The sequence below is a fragment of the Vipera ursinii genome (genome assembly GCF_947247035.1).
Source record: "Vipera ursinii genome assembly, chromosome: 6".
Lineage (NCBI taxonomy): Eukaryota > Metazoa > Chordata > Lepidosauria > Squamata > Viperidae > Vipera > Vipera ursinii.
In genome coordinates, this window is record NC_139515.1 from 34822310 (window position 1) to 34839115 (window position 16806).

Below are 16806 nucleotides of genomic sequence, written 5' to 3' on the forward strand. Positions count from 1 at the left end.
TGGAGGAATTCAATACTTAGTAGCTTGGAAATACCTCCCCTCCTCAGAAAATGAGTTGGTCAATAAACATCACATTAGAGCACCCAAGTTACTTAAGAAGTTTCCTATAGAATATCCTAACAATCCGGGCTAACAATTATATTTTGTTTCCTCTACAGGTGGACCTCTCTCTCTTTTAAATGTAGGGCAGAATGTCAGAATCCATTTATATTTCATTTCTAACTCCCTATTTGTGCAAACCTAAATCTCACCTCCCCCCTTACTGGATTCTGCAATTCCAAGGAGGAAAGAGAAGACAAGGGTGCTATTTGCCCATCTCTATCCCTTAGATCTAATGTTTGTTTATTCAGCCTGCCTGGTGGCCAAAACAAAAGACCGAAAGGGGGTGGGGAGGGAATTCTAGTTTGCATCTCCGAATGGAGAGTGAAAGGGAGGAAGTAATAATGTTGCAAATGTACTGGTGATTCTCCTTTTTCCCCCACAAGTGGTTTGACACCTGAGACCTGGCTGATCCAGGACTGACCAAATGGACTGAGGGGTGGGGTTATTACTTGGGGACACTTTAAAAGTATCGATCTGTGAAACAGCTTCAGATCTTGTCTATATTATCCACTGTCAACCATGTTTTAGTAAAAGTTCCTGTTTGGACAATCTTGTCTCCAAGAGTTCTTCTTTCCTAAGATGTGGATTGGGGTGGGTTCTGACAAGTGCTTTGGAATCCAGTTCATGCTGACATGCTGGCATCTTCAAGCATTTTCCAAAACATCTCAGTGGTACCAGATTGGCTACACACAGGTGGACCATGGGGGTGGGGGGGCTAAGGGAAACCAGGGGTTTAGGTCTGTATTGATGCATGGGAATTTTAAATTCTGCTTGACTTTACTGTAATTAGCACCTCTTAGTAAAAGTGCCTTTTCACTTCAAGCAAATGGAGTTGAGAGTTTTACTTTCTAAGGGATCAGACTGGGGGAAGTTTGACACAAGCTCATACTTAGCATTAATTATATATTTCAAGCAATCTTATGTTAATTAACATTTTACGAATTCTATTTAACATTGATATAGCTTTTGTCCTCATTTTTAAAAGTTTAACTTACCCAAAACATCATAGTGTTAATAAGTTCTATTATAAAATATCATCATATTCTGCTATTATCTATATTCTACAGAACATTTTTTGCCTATTATAATGCAATCAAACAATTAATTTGGGCAAAAACTTTTCAGTGTTCATGGAGCATTCTAAAAATTGAATCAATAATATATTTATCTGTTGTATGGAGGAGATTAGATGCTCACCCTGGTGACTAATATCTAAGAAACTACATTCTTAATTCAATTTCAGTAGGAGCAAGTTGATGGTAGTATGATTGAATGAACTGTAAGAAACATTATTTTTGTTAAATTCTATGTATCTCTGAAAAGCATTTAAATAATTATTTTCAATTCTATAACCATATTATTTAGGAATCCCTGTTACTCTGTAACTAGCAGAATAGATTTATTTTGAGGAATCTGTAATTAACACCTAGGAATAGTAGTATGCAATAAGATCAGATTTGTATTGTCAATTCAGATCAATTCAGGTCAGATATCTAATTCAATTTAGAAAATTAGTTTGATGCTTTAACTAATAAAATTATGTCATTTGGAAACCCAGTTTGATATTTTTTCCTGCATGCACGGAAGATCGTCTAAATTATCAAATTGGATTCAATTCAAACTGATTTAGAAACACAGTCAAATTCAAACTGAATTTACAATTAAAACTTTGCACTATTCAATGAAAGACATACTCTTATTGCCATAATCTCATTTTGTAGGGATAAGATACCATGTTTTGGAGGCAATGTGTATTAAGGCAATTGAAGTGCTGACATATAAGGTATTAATATTTTTTTAAATAAATATTTTCCTTGAATAGGTGGCAACGTAACAACTGGGATGTTGATATCAAACTGACAAAAGAACATTATAGTATGGTAGGAGGTAACTTGGAAATCAATAATCCTGAGAAGTCAAGGGATGAAGGAACATATGTTTGCATAGCATACAATATACATGGAACTATTAGGAGCCGGGAAGCAACTTTAAACTTTGGATGTAAGTGGTTTTTACATGAACCTTTACCTTTACATGAACTCTTTGAAATGGTGTTCAGTAGGTTGGTATGTTACTGACTTAGTTTAGTTTGGCTTATTGTCATGATCTATGTTGATTGGAGCAGTATGAAAAAGACACCTTCTCCAAACATAATCACTATTTTTTACTGTGATTAGAGTGAGAAAAGTGGATGAATATGAATGGATCATTTTCTTCTAGATGAAAAATATTTGGGGACTTTTATTATATCTTTTAGATAAGCCTATCTGCTTATATTTAATGATGAATGTTATCAGTGCTGGTCTGTTATATAACAGTTTATTAAAATAAACCTTGTCTTCCATAAAATAGTAGATGCCAAAATAATGGTATATTTGCAACATGACTTTAATATAATAAAAACATCTTATTTCAGTTTTTTACTAAAACTGTAAAACTTCCCAAACTATATTGCTTTAGGATCATTGTCACAACTTTCTAGTACAGTTACCCTGTCTTCATGATATATCCGTGCTTTCTTACCAGCCTATTGATAAGATGGCATGATACTATCTTCAGATATTTTAGCCTCAAGGCATGGTTTTGTTTGCATTCACAAAAGTAGATCTCCCATGAAGTCATATTAGTGCTCCTGATGTTGGAATTCAGCTTTGCATGCATGGATCTGAAGCTGTGAATTTGTTAACTGTGAGGAGTAAATAGGTACAGTTAGCAGAGGGACTTGCACTTTTATCTGCCTTTTTTGTTTAAAAGAAGTGCTTTGTATGTTTCTATATAGTATTCCTCCTATTGGAGTAGCAGGTGTGGAAGTTCTTTATTTATTGGAGCATTATTGAATTATGTGAAAAGTGGGATTTTTTAACAGCGAAGTCTCCCAGTTACGAACTATTTCTCTGCATTATTGAGTGAAGGCAGCAATACTGTTGGCCTTGTTATTGAGACAAGGCAAAATAATGATTGTGCATGATTTCTTTTTTAGTGACATACTTTTCTTCAGTTCAAAGAGGAAAACATATTATCAGTGCTGTGTAAATGAGAGTGTAAGGACCTACCTCAGCTAAGCCACCCGAGGAAGCAAAACTCTTGAAACAGGCATTGTCTCAAAAGGAACTTTTATTAGGAGCTAATGATAGCAGGGAATCAAGGCGAGATCTGAGAGAAAAACCCATGAAGTGATATATTTTAAAAGCAACATTTCATACTCCTCCCCCCAAGGTCCCAATGTTCTTTTGAATTCCAGCCAATTCACAGGTGGCATCGTATTTTGGTAACCAGTCTTTTCAGCAGGCTCCTCAAGGTCTTTCTCACTTTCAATTTCTTCTGGCTCCAAGCGCAAACCATCTTTTAGATAAGGAAGAGACATTCCATCCCCTGGGGGAAGGGCATTTTAGCAGACAGTATAAAGCATTCCAAAAAGCTCCCCCCCCTCCCAATAGAATGGCAGGACACAAAGAAAGGCTGTAGAAAATAGTAGAACCATTTTTTGGGGGACCTGACATATGGACCCCCTAGAAAAATGGATAATCCATTTGTAAAACAGAAAAAAGGAAAGGGAGAGAAACAAATAGAAGGACCACATTAATCAGGCTTATCAGGATATTTTGCGTAAAAATGCTTAACTAGCTTAGTAGCTCTAACATGCTTTTTATAAACCCACTCGTTTTGAGCAGGGGGAGTTTTTCCAAGCTACTAAATATTGAGTGGAACCATGATGTTTGTAAGAATCCAGGATGTCATGTACTGTATTTCAAAGTGTTGTTCCCCTTCCACTCAAACTGGTACAGGCACAGGAGGGGCTGGAGGCCTAAGGCTAGATGTAATTTCAGGTTTAAGTAAACTACAATGAAAGACAGGATGGATCTGTCTTAGGCTTTTAGTGAGCTCTAGTTCCACAGTCACTGGGTTAATAATGAGTTTAATGGGAAAAGGTCCTACAAATTTAGGCCATAACTTCTTTGAAGGCTGCAAGGATTGCAAATATTTTGTAGCGAGATAAACTTTATCTCCAATCTTAAAAGGTTTCTGCTCAACTGTTCTTTTATCAGCTTGAGTCTTATAGGCATTTCTGGCCTCATCCAGCAGTTTATGCACTACTGGCCAGATGTTTTGTAATTGTTTGATCCATTCCTGCAAAGAGAGAATGTCAGGTTCTTTGGAGGACAATTCTGGAATGGGGACAAATATCTGCCCATTAACAACCTGTAAAGGGATATAACCAATACGGGAATGCACACCATTATTATATGCAACTTCTGCAAATGGCAACAGGTCAGTCCAATTATCTTGCTGATAGTTGATAAAGCATCTAAGGTATTGTTCTATAACTGAGTTCAGTCTCTCTGTCCCCCCCCAATTCATTTGAGGATGATGACTAGATGATAGTCATTGTCTAAAACCCAAAAGGTTCAGAAAAGCTTTCCAGAACTTAGAGATGAATTGAATCTCCCTGTCCAAAATGATGCGTTGCAGAATCCCATGGAATTGATAAATATGTTGCACAAACAGTTTAGCTAACATTTTAGCTGTAGGGATCTTTGGGCAAGGGATAAAGTGGGCTTGTCTAGAGAACAGGTCTGTAATCACCTAAATAACTGTATTCCCAGAACTTTCAGGGAGCTCTACAATAAAATCCATACAGAACTCTCTCCAGGGTGCTGAAGGGCTTGCCACCAGTTGTAAAAGTCCCGGCGTCTTCACTTGCCTCTGCTTAGATGGAGCACGTGGGAAAACTCACCACTTAACATTCTATGTCCTTTTTCAAGGAAAGCGACCAAAATTGCCTTTTTAGTAGGTGTAGGGTTTTTACGAATCCAAAATATCCTACAATCTTTGAATCATGCCCACCTTGCATTATTCTGTCTTAAGGTTGCTTGCACGTATAGTTTTTCCCCTACACAGGCTAGGTTATCTTTGACTAAACATAAGTTCTTCTGGCTCTGAAACCACTCATCAATTTCTAATGCTTTTTTGAAATCCTGGCACGCTGTTCAGTCTTTTGACATCATGGCCTTGCTTTGTGCTCAGGTAGTGACAGGTGCTGCAAATTGTTTAGGAGGCATAAATGGTTCAACTATTTCCAATTTTACACTATTATATTGTGGCATCCTAGATAGAGCATCTGCTACGAAGTTCCTCCCCCCAGGAAAGTAATGGATTGTAAAATTGAATCAGTGGAAATGTTGGGACCACCATGCTTGCTTGGGGGACAACTTCCTAGGGGTTTTCATTGCCTCCAGGTTCTTATGATCAGTCCACACTTGGAATGGTATTTTGCTCCCCTATAAGTAATGTCTCCAGATTAGAAGTGCCCATCGTACAGCATAGGCTTCCTTTTCTCAGGCTGCCCATCGCTGCTCAGTCTCAGAGAGTTTTTTAGAAGTATAAGAATGGGGTTGCAGTTGGCTTTCCTCATTCCTCTGCAGCAGGACTGCCTCTACAGCCACATCACTAGCATCGGCTTGAATGACAAAAGCTTTCTCTGGATCTGGGTGCTTTAAAATTGGCTCCACAGAGAAAAGTCTCTTTAACTTTTCGAATGCGGCTTGACACTTCCCTGTCCATTTCAGCAGCTGGCTGGGTTTTGGTTTGTCTACTCCCTTAGTCTTTAGTAGGTTTGTGATAGGGAGTGTGATTTGCGCAAATGAGGGAATGAACTGCCAGTAAAAGTTCACAAAGCCTAGAAAACTTTGCAGTTGCTTTCTAGTACAAGGTAGGGCCCAGTCTAATACTGCTCGTAATTTTCCCAGGTCCATCTTGACACCCTTACTCGAGATGCAGTAACCCAAATAGTCAATATGATCTTTGTGGAATTCACATTTGGAGAGTTTGGCCTATAGCTTAGCAGAGCATAGCTTATTCAATATTGCTTTAACTAATTTAACGTGTTCTGCCTTGGTTTCAGTGTAGATTAAGTTGTCATCAAGGTAAACTTTGTAGATGTGCTCATGCAGAACCTCATTAATTAATTGCATAAACACAACAGGGGCCCCTTGCAGTCCAAAAGGAGCACCTTAAATTGGAAACAATCCATAGATCAATTAAATACAGTCTTCCATTCATCCCCCTCCCGTATTCTTATGCAGTAATATTTTCTCCACATTAGAGAAAAGTTTTCCTTTTGACAGGTGTGCTAACATGTCATTCATAAGTGGAAGGTTTTCTATGCACACAGCATTCAGGCTTCTATAATCTATGCAGAGATGAAGCGACCCATCCTTCTTTTCCCTTAATAGCATGGGGGCTGCCACCCAGAGTTTTGCAGGTTGGATGAAAGCCCATGCTAAGTTCTTTTCAATGAACTTTTGAAATTCATTTAGTTCTCGTGGGGTCATGGAGTACATCTTCAGGTTTGGAAACTTCACCCCTGGGATAATTTCAATGGCACAGTCTGTGGGTCGGTGGGGTGGAAGCTCATCCTACCTGTTTGCTGAACACTTCATCTAGATCTCAGTATTCTGGTGGGAGGCTCTGCAATTCCTGATCGTTGAGGGTGGAAGCTAATTCGTGACATAGTCCATGCCTCCTTCCCTTCCCTTTTGATGGGGGAGGGGCTCTCTTCTTCAGGAATTTCAAGTGCCCTTCCCTCCAATCTACTATGGGGTTCCATTTCTTTAGCCACACCAAGCCTAATACTAATGGCCACTCCATGCTAGGAGCTAAAGTCTGAGTGGTCTCCCATAGAAATATGCAATGCTCTGGTAGCCAAACTGGCAGGAACTGCCCCTGCGATGGACCCATCAAGTTGGCAGAAAGTTATTGGGATCTTTAGCCTCCTGAGGGGTATTCCCATTCGTCCCACTAGCTCTGGGCTGACTAATTGTACTGCCTTCTCGGCATCCGGTATGGACAGTTCTAGGGGCATGGTTATGGAATCAATTGGGCCACCTACCAAGTGGTCGTTCTCATAGTCACTCTCAGCTCTCTCGGAATCATAGTTGGCAGGGGCCAGAACTCGACTCTTATCCTATGAGCTTGGGGAGTTCAACAGTCTCCTCGACTGCCATCGCTGGCTCTCTGGGGCGTGGTGTCATTTTTGTAGGTCTGCCGGTGGATTGCCAGTCTCCTCTCTTGGCTGGTACCTTGCTGCGACAGTCAACTGCTTGGTGCCCCTCTTTCTTGCACTTAAAGCATGCAATAGAATGGGGTGTGGTTGGTGATGGTTGGGCCATCTCAGCTCTCTTCTCCAGGGTTGGCTTGAAGGTGGGTTTCACTGAATGGTGCTGGTGCTTGCGTTGATCTATTTCCACCTCTTCTACTAAGATGCACCAAGTGTACAATTGCCCTGGGGCCCCACGGGCTTCACAGGTGTTGTAGAGGTCTTCATTTAGGCCATCCTGGAAGCAACTCACCAGGATGTCCTCTAGCCAGTTTAATCAGCTGGCCAACTCCCAGCTAATTAACGACTCAGTTACTGGTCATCGCCCTTGCTTCACCATCTTCATGCGCTTGTGAGCTTTTTTGTCTGCCAGATGGTCTTCAAAATGATGTCAGAGGGCTGCTATGAACCGATTGAAATTTCTCAGCTCCAGAGCATTGCAGTTGTAGAGGGTCACCATCCAGTCTGCCACTGCGTCTTCCAGCACTAGAGTGACCACTCTGACTTTCTCCACATCTGTAGGCAGTGTTCTTCCATATATTGGCATGTATATGAATAGTCGGACCAGGAAGAATCCCAACCTTTTGGGATTCCCATCAAATTTCATCCCCAACAGAATTGGCTTCAGCTCCACTGGTTGGGGTATGGCCCCTATGGGTCTCCTCAGGCACCATTAGCTCTTCTTCACCTGCTTCCTCCTCTGCTTCTTCCTCCAATTCCTATTGCTCTTTTAGCTGAGCTTATTTAAGTCAAATCAGAGACTTTGCTATAAATTAAAATGAATTGAATATTTCAAATTTAATTACCCATACATGTGCACATGTGACCACCTCAGCTTTTTTTCAACCTCTATTTCTTGCAAAAGTAATCCCACTCTAAACTCATTCCTGGAAACAGAAGAAAAAGCCAAGAAATATACAGTAGTTGCAGCCTTTTCTTTTAGAAGATTTGTTGTTTGTTTGTTTAGTTCAGTGAATAGAGATAAAAATACGAGAGCTTTCAAAATGGAAAACACTTTCAAGGCAGGCTTGATTCCTCATGACTGCATGGGTATAGCCACACAATTCTCTGGGAAGCATGTGTGAGTGGCTTGCTGTTGCCTTTTTCCAGAATTTTCTTTTCTTTTTAATTTTCCCATTTAGTCTGTAGCCCTGATTATCTCATAAATATTAATCAAATCCCAAATTTCTTGGCTTCTAAACAATACCTTAGCAAACTTTAAATTCTAGCAGTGGTGGCTAAATAGAGTAAAGTATCAAATAATTGATGGACATATGTTAAAATAGTTTGATGTATAGCATAATCTTACAGACTATCTTCATCCATCTTTTAATTTCTGAGCTTTCATGAACCGTTCCTTTCCAGATAACCCAATAAAGTTCTATTGGAATCTTAAATTCACCTTAATCTTATTTTCTGCCCACCTTTTATTGAAACTTGAATTTAAGATTATAATATTATGGATGATTTGCTTTCCCGTGCATATACACATCAATACTAGGCTATTGAATTGTCAGCCTTACAATTTTATCCATGTTCCAATATTGTATATTGAAATTGGCTGTTCATCTGCTCAGTAACATAGGTGCTGATCCCTATAAAACAATTCCCTAAATAGATATCTAGAATGTTTTTACAGCCCTATATACATTGAGACATGTGGAATGTTTGTGGAATGTTTCTTTCCATTATTAGCAAGTATTTTCCAGCTTGACCTAAAAAAATAAACATGAGGTCAGAAACACTCCCTACAATATAAAAGCATCAACTTCTGTTATTATCTTGCATAGATTTATATCCTTTTCCTCCGGAAGAGAGACATGCAGTAAAAGTACGAGAAGGTGTAGGTGCTGTTCTTCTCTGTGATCCTCCACCTCATTATCCGGGTAATTAAATTTATATATTTCAGTTTCAATTGAAACAATGAAATAGGAATTAATATAATTAGAATAGTATTAATGTTGACTGTGACTAAGTTACCTAAGCCCCTTGAGCCTTATAAAAAAAGGAATTGTTCCTGCTTGACATGTGAAAATAAAATTCCTTACAGTATGGTTGTCTTCCTTCAGATTATAAAGATTATAAAGTAATTGAATCTATTTACTATTATAAGGTTTGATTGTTCAAAGTTGAAAACCATTAAAAACTTTCAGAGAATTACTGTGCCTATTTTACAAATGGAAATCAGTTTTTTCAGGTATTTATTTAATCTATTCTGTACTGTTCCCTAGCCTAAGCTACCGTATCATAAATATAGGTCACATGTCGTATTTTAAAAAAACTTGACAATTTAAGAAATGTGGATTTCCACACCCACTTGCCTGATATATACAGCATGGAGTGATGAGTAAAGGAAGAAAAGTTGTTCCAAAGTTCTAACAGCTGCCCCCACCCTTGCAGTCATGTGATCTCATTTTGGGCACTCAGTAACCAGCCCGCATTTATGGCTGTTTGCAATGTCCCATGATCATGTGACTGCTTTTTACAACATTTTTGCTGAAAACTGGCATTTACTTCTGTTTTTTGGCAAAAATGGCCCATTGCAAACAATGGATTCACTTAACAACCACAGCATTTGAATAATACAATAAAGGTAGTAAAGGTGAACTGCTTTGTGACCATTATGACTTATGACCCTATTGGGCAGGCTCCATTACGGTTGTAAATTGAGGACTATCTGTATAGCCAAGAGCACTTATATTCACTGGTAATCCCTCATCAAAGACTAACTAGTGCTTATCTCACTTACAGTAGCTTCCATGAGTGAACAAAATTAACTAGGTGTTATCATATCCTTTAAGTATCATCTCTATTAATAAATTTTAAATACATTTTTCTATCTCCAGATGATCTAAGTTATCGATGGTTTCTGAATGACTTCCCAGAATTCATTACTTTGGATAAACGGCGATATGTGTCACAAACAAATGGTAATCTTTACATTGCTAAAGTGGAACCTAGTGATAAAGGCAACTACTCATGCTGTGTGACCAGTAATTCAATTACTAAGAGTGTATTCAGCAGTTTCATTCCACTTATTCCTCAAGCAGATCGTAAGTATTGCTCTAAAATCTTATGTTTGTTAGATGTTTTTGTTAAATAGTGTCTCCTTTCCTTTTGTACATTTTATCCAGTTCAGTGAAACAGTATATGAAAGAAATGTTTGGCCTAGATTCTCTTTTCAGCTTGTTTTCTATTTCTGAATTTTAGATTTTAGACCTTATTTCATGAATTCAATTGTTTTGTTTTTGTTATCCAACTCTCTATCTCTCTCTCTCTCTCTCTCTCTCTCTCTCTGTGTGTGTGTGTGTGTGTGTGTGTGTGTGTGTTTGTTTGTGTGTGTGTGTGTGAAACAGAGGGAGAGACACAAAGAGAGAGAACACTACAATTGTAAATAATTGGGGAGCCAAGTTTGACTGTGGCATACCTTCAAATTTAACTTAATTTGCTTGACTGAATAATGTGTGTCTCAGAAATGTATGATATAAACCATGTAAACTATAAAAATAGAACTATATAAAAGGATACCAAACAAAGATTGCTTTTTCCATCTTTGGAAAATCAAATATGAGTATGTTTACATTTTTGACATGTGAAAGATAGGAATACCAGATGCAATATAATAGTTAATTTTCTCAAAACATTTTTGGTTACCTGGTAAGAAATAGATTATGTAAATGTTAAATGAAATATTGGGATTGACTTTCCTATTCTGTTCTGGTTAAATGTTTCAACTTGCACATTATGTAAATTTATACAAGTCTATCAAGAAAGCAGTTAGAATTTCTGTAATCTATTAGCCTCCAGCATTGTCCTAGGTGTGGTAGTGATATTTTATAACAAATTAAATCCATTTTTAATTGATAGTAGAATAGGTGTGTGTGATCCTTTCTTCCTGCTTCCTACAATTATTTCATTTTAGAATTGCATTTCTGTTCACATTCTCTCCAAGTTTTTTTAAAGCAAATAATCTTTTCAAATATTATATGTGCTAAGTATTCATTTTCTAGCAATTTATTTATTTTATTGCCTTTTCTTATTAGGATCAAAAGGCTATGTGCCAGATATCAGAGTGAAGTTCAAAGATACATATGCGCTTTTAGGACAAAATGTGACACTAGAATGCTTTGCGCTTGGAAAGTACGTATGCTTGAATTTAGTGATGTACATGCAGAAGTAATCCCAAAACATGAATTTGAAAGAGTTCTCAGTGCTCCCTATCACTCATTCTTTGCACAAGTCAGCTTTATATATAACCTTAACATGTTTCTCCTCCATGCATATGGCTCCCAATGTGGTATGGCTTAGCATTACAGCTACAAAAAAGCATTGAGAGTGACAATGAAATTGCCCTTAGTGAAAACTAGCCAAGCATTCTCCAGTTCATTATCCAGTTATTATGAATTCAATTTATTTTGTGATTCAGGTTCTTGTACAAGAATATCACTAAAACAACATTGTATAACCTGCTTACTTGACAAAAGGAAATATTGTTTCAATATATTATTGGCACTAGAGGTATGTACAGGCAATGCAGAATTTACTCATTCTGTCTTAGACAAGTGAAGGAAGCAGATTGAGAAGGGGAAGGGTCATGTCAGTGGGCAATGAAACAACAGCTAAGTGAAATTTCAGCTTAAGAAACTCTCTTCATAATTATGAAACATGAAGAGGAAAGCAGAAGCTGAAGTGACCTAATAAATGAAAGATCCAACAGCTAATCAAAGCCGAATTAAAATATGTTCTATTTTCTTTAAGCCCTGTTCCTGAGCTTAGATGGAGTAAATATCTTGAACCAATGCCAAGCAGTGCAGATATAAGCATGTCTGGTGCAGTCCTAAAGATCTTCAATATTCAGTTTGAAGATGAAGGAATATATGAATGTGAAGCTGAAAATTACAGAGGAAAAGATAAACATTCAGCAAAATTGTATGTTCAAGGTAAGTAGAATTTCTTCATGCATTTCATCACCGAAAAATACATTTATACATATTTATCCCATATCATTTTAGAGGGTTGGTTTTTCAAAATTTCATAAATTAATGCAACATTTTGCACTGTGACACAATTCAGAACCACATACAGATCAATTAACTAAAAGTAGGATGAGCAATAAACTGAACGAGCAAACATTATGCCAATTTTTATTAGCCACATATGACTTAAGCATTACTTCTAATGGCAAGTATAAAAAATTATTTCTTTATGGTAGCATAGAACATACAGTAGAGATTATTTCTAGTCAGTTCTTCATTCTGTTATTGACTTACGCTTTTTCTGTTTCTTGTATATTCATTTATAAAAAACAATTTATCCTATTTCTGTATTAATCTTTACTTTAAAAAAATTCATAGACTATATAAATATATGCATTTTGAAAACATTTTCTCCCAAAATATAGTGTCTCAAAATACTCAGCATGCTTTACAGTATCATATTAATTTAGCATTTTAAAAAATACTTTGAAGAAAAAAATGCACTATGAAATACAAAGAAGAGGGGGGGGAGAATAGGTACCAATCAGCATATGCCAAAGATGGTTTTTTTTCAAGAGGGAACTGGACTTCTGTGTTTTTCTTTAAAGACATTTTACTTCTCATGCAAGAAGCTTCTTCAGCTCTGACTGGATGGTGGGGAATGGAAGGATTTATATCTTTGCAGACAGTTGGCCATTTGCATTTTTAGAGAGTCATTGAGGCCACTTGGAGGGTTATCTGTGTTCTCAGGGTCACCTGAGTTATTGAGAAGTTGGAGCTGTGCTTTCTGCAGGATGTTTTCTGCCCTGTGTCCGTTCACTGTTGAACACAGGCACAGGTTGTCTGTATTGTCTGCATCTCAAATGGAAGCAACAAATGGTTTCTGTAATCAGCAAATTTTCTGGAAATCCATTCATATTTCTGCATCATTCGGAGGGTGTTCATCCCAAAGTGCATACCTAAATGTCTATGGAGATTCTCAGTCATCCAGTTGCCTCTTGAAAAAAACACCTTTGGGACAACCATGACCTGGATGACTGAGAATCTTCAGCAATAACCAACTAGCATATTATAGAACATCTCCTTAATATAGAAACTGAGTGCCACGTTTCGAAGCACGGTCTTACTGGTGCAACAAATATTGCTTCTCAGCTTGCCAACAAACTTGGGAGGAGGGGAGAGGTTATTTATTTATTTATTATTTATTTATTAATTAGAATGCAGGCTTCAAAGATTAAGAAGCCAGACTGTGAGAATCAAGAACATTATACCAGGTTTTGGGCTAAGCCTAAAGATGCTTTCTAATAACAATATTTTTCTACTTGATTGGGCAACATGACCTGACCCAGGGGGAGGAGGGAGAATTCAATGCTTTTACTATATAGGTTTGGGAGGGGTCTTGCCAGAGCTGGTTTTGCTTTCATTAGTGCCAAAGTGATGGACTCAATAAAGTTTTACATTAAGAGATTGGAATGTCTTGAAGGTGTTTGCTTGGTTGGGTTCATCATTCAGAACCTTGACACTGAGGTTATGTCAGCTTTAATCAACATTCACCAAAATCTAATTCAACAAGTATGCCTAGTTGGGATAAAAAGTTTTGCTTAAGGAGATATGTATGTTAACCAGTGTGACAGTAACTTCAATTATGCTATCAAATCTTAACTAGATACTTGCAGGACTCTCTTCTCCTACTGAACCAACTTGTACTTTTGTCTAGGATAAGGCAGGTTATTTCCCAATTTCATAATGTGAAGAAGGATAAAACTAGAAGGCCTACTTCTTTTGTATGATCCTAATTTATGGAATAGCTTCCATTAAATCCACAATTAGCTTCTCTTTCAGATCTTTCTAGTATATGGCGTCCAGAAAGCATTTGCAAATTACCTTTTTTCCACCATTCTTAGTTCTATTGCTGTGATTCTTACTGGGCTGATTTGTTAATGTTCTGTCTATTAAGGAACTATGTTTAAAATTCATAATTTTAATTAGCTTATTGACTGTGGGTGTTTTAAATGTATTTGTATAATGAAAACTTTCATTTCCATTTGTTAACTGTCTGGGATCTGTGACAGATTTGGTGGGATAGAAACAGAAATAAAAAGGACATGTCATTAAGCATGCCATTAGATCCCATTTGTTAACATGCAGTCACCAGACCTGGTTTGGATAAAATAGGAAATCATAATTACCCACTGTGTGAATGAGCATCAACAAGACTCAAACTCATATATTCTTTATTCATTCTTTGATGTGCTTCAAGGGAAAAACATAAAAATGTGCTTTTAAATGAACTATTGTTACAGTCACAACAAAATTCTGGGAATGTTGGTTTTTGATGTGGTCTTATTTATTTATTAGAGTTTAATATAGTGAGTAGGAATGAAGTTGGCTATTACGGTTAGAAAAAACTGGTTTAAGCATATATATAATACAAGAAAAGCTATTTCTCTCATCTTTCAGCATATCCAGAATGGGTGGAACATATTAATGATACCGAAAGAGATATTGGCAGTGAATTCTATTGGCCATGTATAGCTGCAGGCAAGCCTATTCCAACAATTCGGTGGCTGAGAAATGGATTACCGGTAGGTTTAACTTATTTATGAGTCACAAAATACTATCTTTAATGGTTAAAAAGCATGAATAAATTGATACAGTTCTTTTGTTAAATAATGCCAAAGTAAAATAGATTTCCAAAAATGAACTTTTACAGCATAGATATTGTTTTAGAAACACATGTACTTGTATTTAATTTATTTTTGAAACCATGTTTATAAAACTCTTTATTATGGCTTTCTGTGATTAGGTTATTATGCTAGCTGTGATGGAAACCACAGACTTTTAAGATATTTCATAAGTTGGCCAAGAAAGAATGTCTTAAGTACGGTATACATTGGATTGTCCCTTAATCCACAGAATTTGAAAAACAAATAAAAGAAACATGGTAATGATCACTGTAGGTTATTAAAGCTGTTATACAAATGAAACCAAACTAAAAAAAAATCTATGTTTGCCTAAAAAAATTAAGGTAGGGTAAAATGTAAGGAGAAGAAAAAAATTACAATCTTATTCTCAACAACAATCGTTATTATCTTGAAATACATCATTATCTATTTTACTATGTGTTTTACTCACAGTATTGGAAAGGAGAATTGAGATTTTCTAGCCTGAAGCTTGAAGATTCAGGCATGTATCAATGTGTAGCAGAAAATATACATGGAATGATTTATTCAAATGCTGAATTAAAAGTTATTGGTAAGTGTATTATACTACATTATTATAAAACATTTTAGGAAGAAAAAGCAATAATTGCATTCCAATTAAGTTTCATCAGTAGTATCTACCAACTGATAATATCTGTGTTCGATTCTAATTGCTAGTTTTGAATTTTAAAGTAGTTTAAATTCATTCAACTATTCAAACTATTAGGGTCAAAGGAATAGCTCATCTTAAATATGTTTAGAAGGATCTGAATATTTTGAACTACAGGTAAATCACTTAGCAATCATTCAAAGTTCTGACAGCTGCCCGCTAGTCATGTGACAACATATCAGGTGCTCAGCAACCAGCCTGCATTTATGGCTGTTTGCATTTTCCTACAGTTACATGACCATGTTTTATCTTTTTGAATAATTTGAATATATTTTTCTGTTATGTTCTTGGTTCGATTAGGCACTGATGAGGCAGAGTGGTGAAACAGCAAACATGTTTATTAAGTAACAACAGAAGCAGCCCTAATGACTGCTGAACAGCTATATATACGGTTCGCCTCTAGGCAGCAGCCAATAGATTTAAAGTAACAATTCCCACCCAAAACATAGTTAAAAGCTTGGAGACAGGCAGTCTGGATTGCAGCAACAAGAACCATTTAAGCAATCATTCACTTAAGTACATCAATTAAGGACACTACATTGTGCAACTGATTGTAGCAATTAAGGCCAATACATTACACCCCTTCCCCCTAGATAGCTCATACTCTCAAATGCTTGACATAGTCCTGCAAATACTTAGGCAGTCGTCGTGAGCTTTCCGAATGTCTAGTGGTCACTTGGGACGCCCAGTCTACCCACTCACCTGCCAAGCTGGGTAGACCAGGACTCTGATATCCGGTGGATTCGGGTCGACCCAAATCCCTTTGGCTAGCCTGTCCCGGTAGGCCCAAGCAAAGTCCATCTGGGGAACAGAGTCCGTCAGCCCGGAATCCAGAGCCGCTTGCTGGTGCGGCTCAGTGGGTGCAGTCTGTGTGACCAGAGGGATTTTACTTACAGCCGATTTGCCGTCTCCTCGGCTGAGAATCCTGTCAGAGCATGCAGGCTCTGCCATCGGGCCGCTGCCATACTGTCCTTATGGTTGGCCCTCTTGAGAGCCCTGAGCCAGTGACTGGTTCGCTAGCCTTTGATGCAGTTGGTCAATGTGCTGCTGAATTACTCGAATTACATCTTCCAAGGCCACTTCGTACGAAAGTGGCCCTGACACCTTAGCAACCACAGCTACCACCCAGAAAGCCCCTTGACTGTAATTCTGTGCCCAAACCCGGTCACCAACTTGCAGACTTCGCGGTGGTTTTGGCTGTGCTGTGTCCGAGGCAACTCAGGATGCAGCCAGACCAGCTTCGTAATTAAGCGCTGGCCT

General features: G+C 37.6%; 1 protein-coding gene across 1 annotated transcript in view; it reads left to right on the forward strand.

The window, feature by feature from the left end:
* Positions 1-16806, forward strand: part of CNTN1 (contactin 1) — a gene marked incomplete at both ends in the record, with an annotated part of 250063 nt that overhangs the window by 55433 nt on the left and 177824 nt on the right. Inside the window, 7 exons of the mRNA XM_083365212.1 lie at positions 1925-2103; positions 8989-9084; positions 10045-10251; positions 11242-11338; positions 11957-12138; positions 14635-14759; positions 15312-15429. Coding sequence (XP_083221338.1) covers positions 1925-2103; positions 8989-9084; positions 10045-10251; positions 11242-11338; positions 11957-12138; positions 14635-14759; positions 15312-15429 — 1004 coding nt within the window. The remainder of the gene's footprint in view (positions 1-1924; positions 2104-8988; positions 9085-10044; positions 10252-11241; positions 11339-11956; positions 12139-14634; positions 14760-15311; positions 15430-16806) is intronic.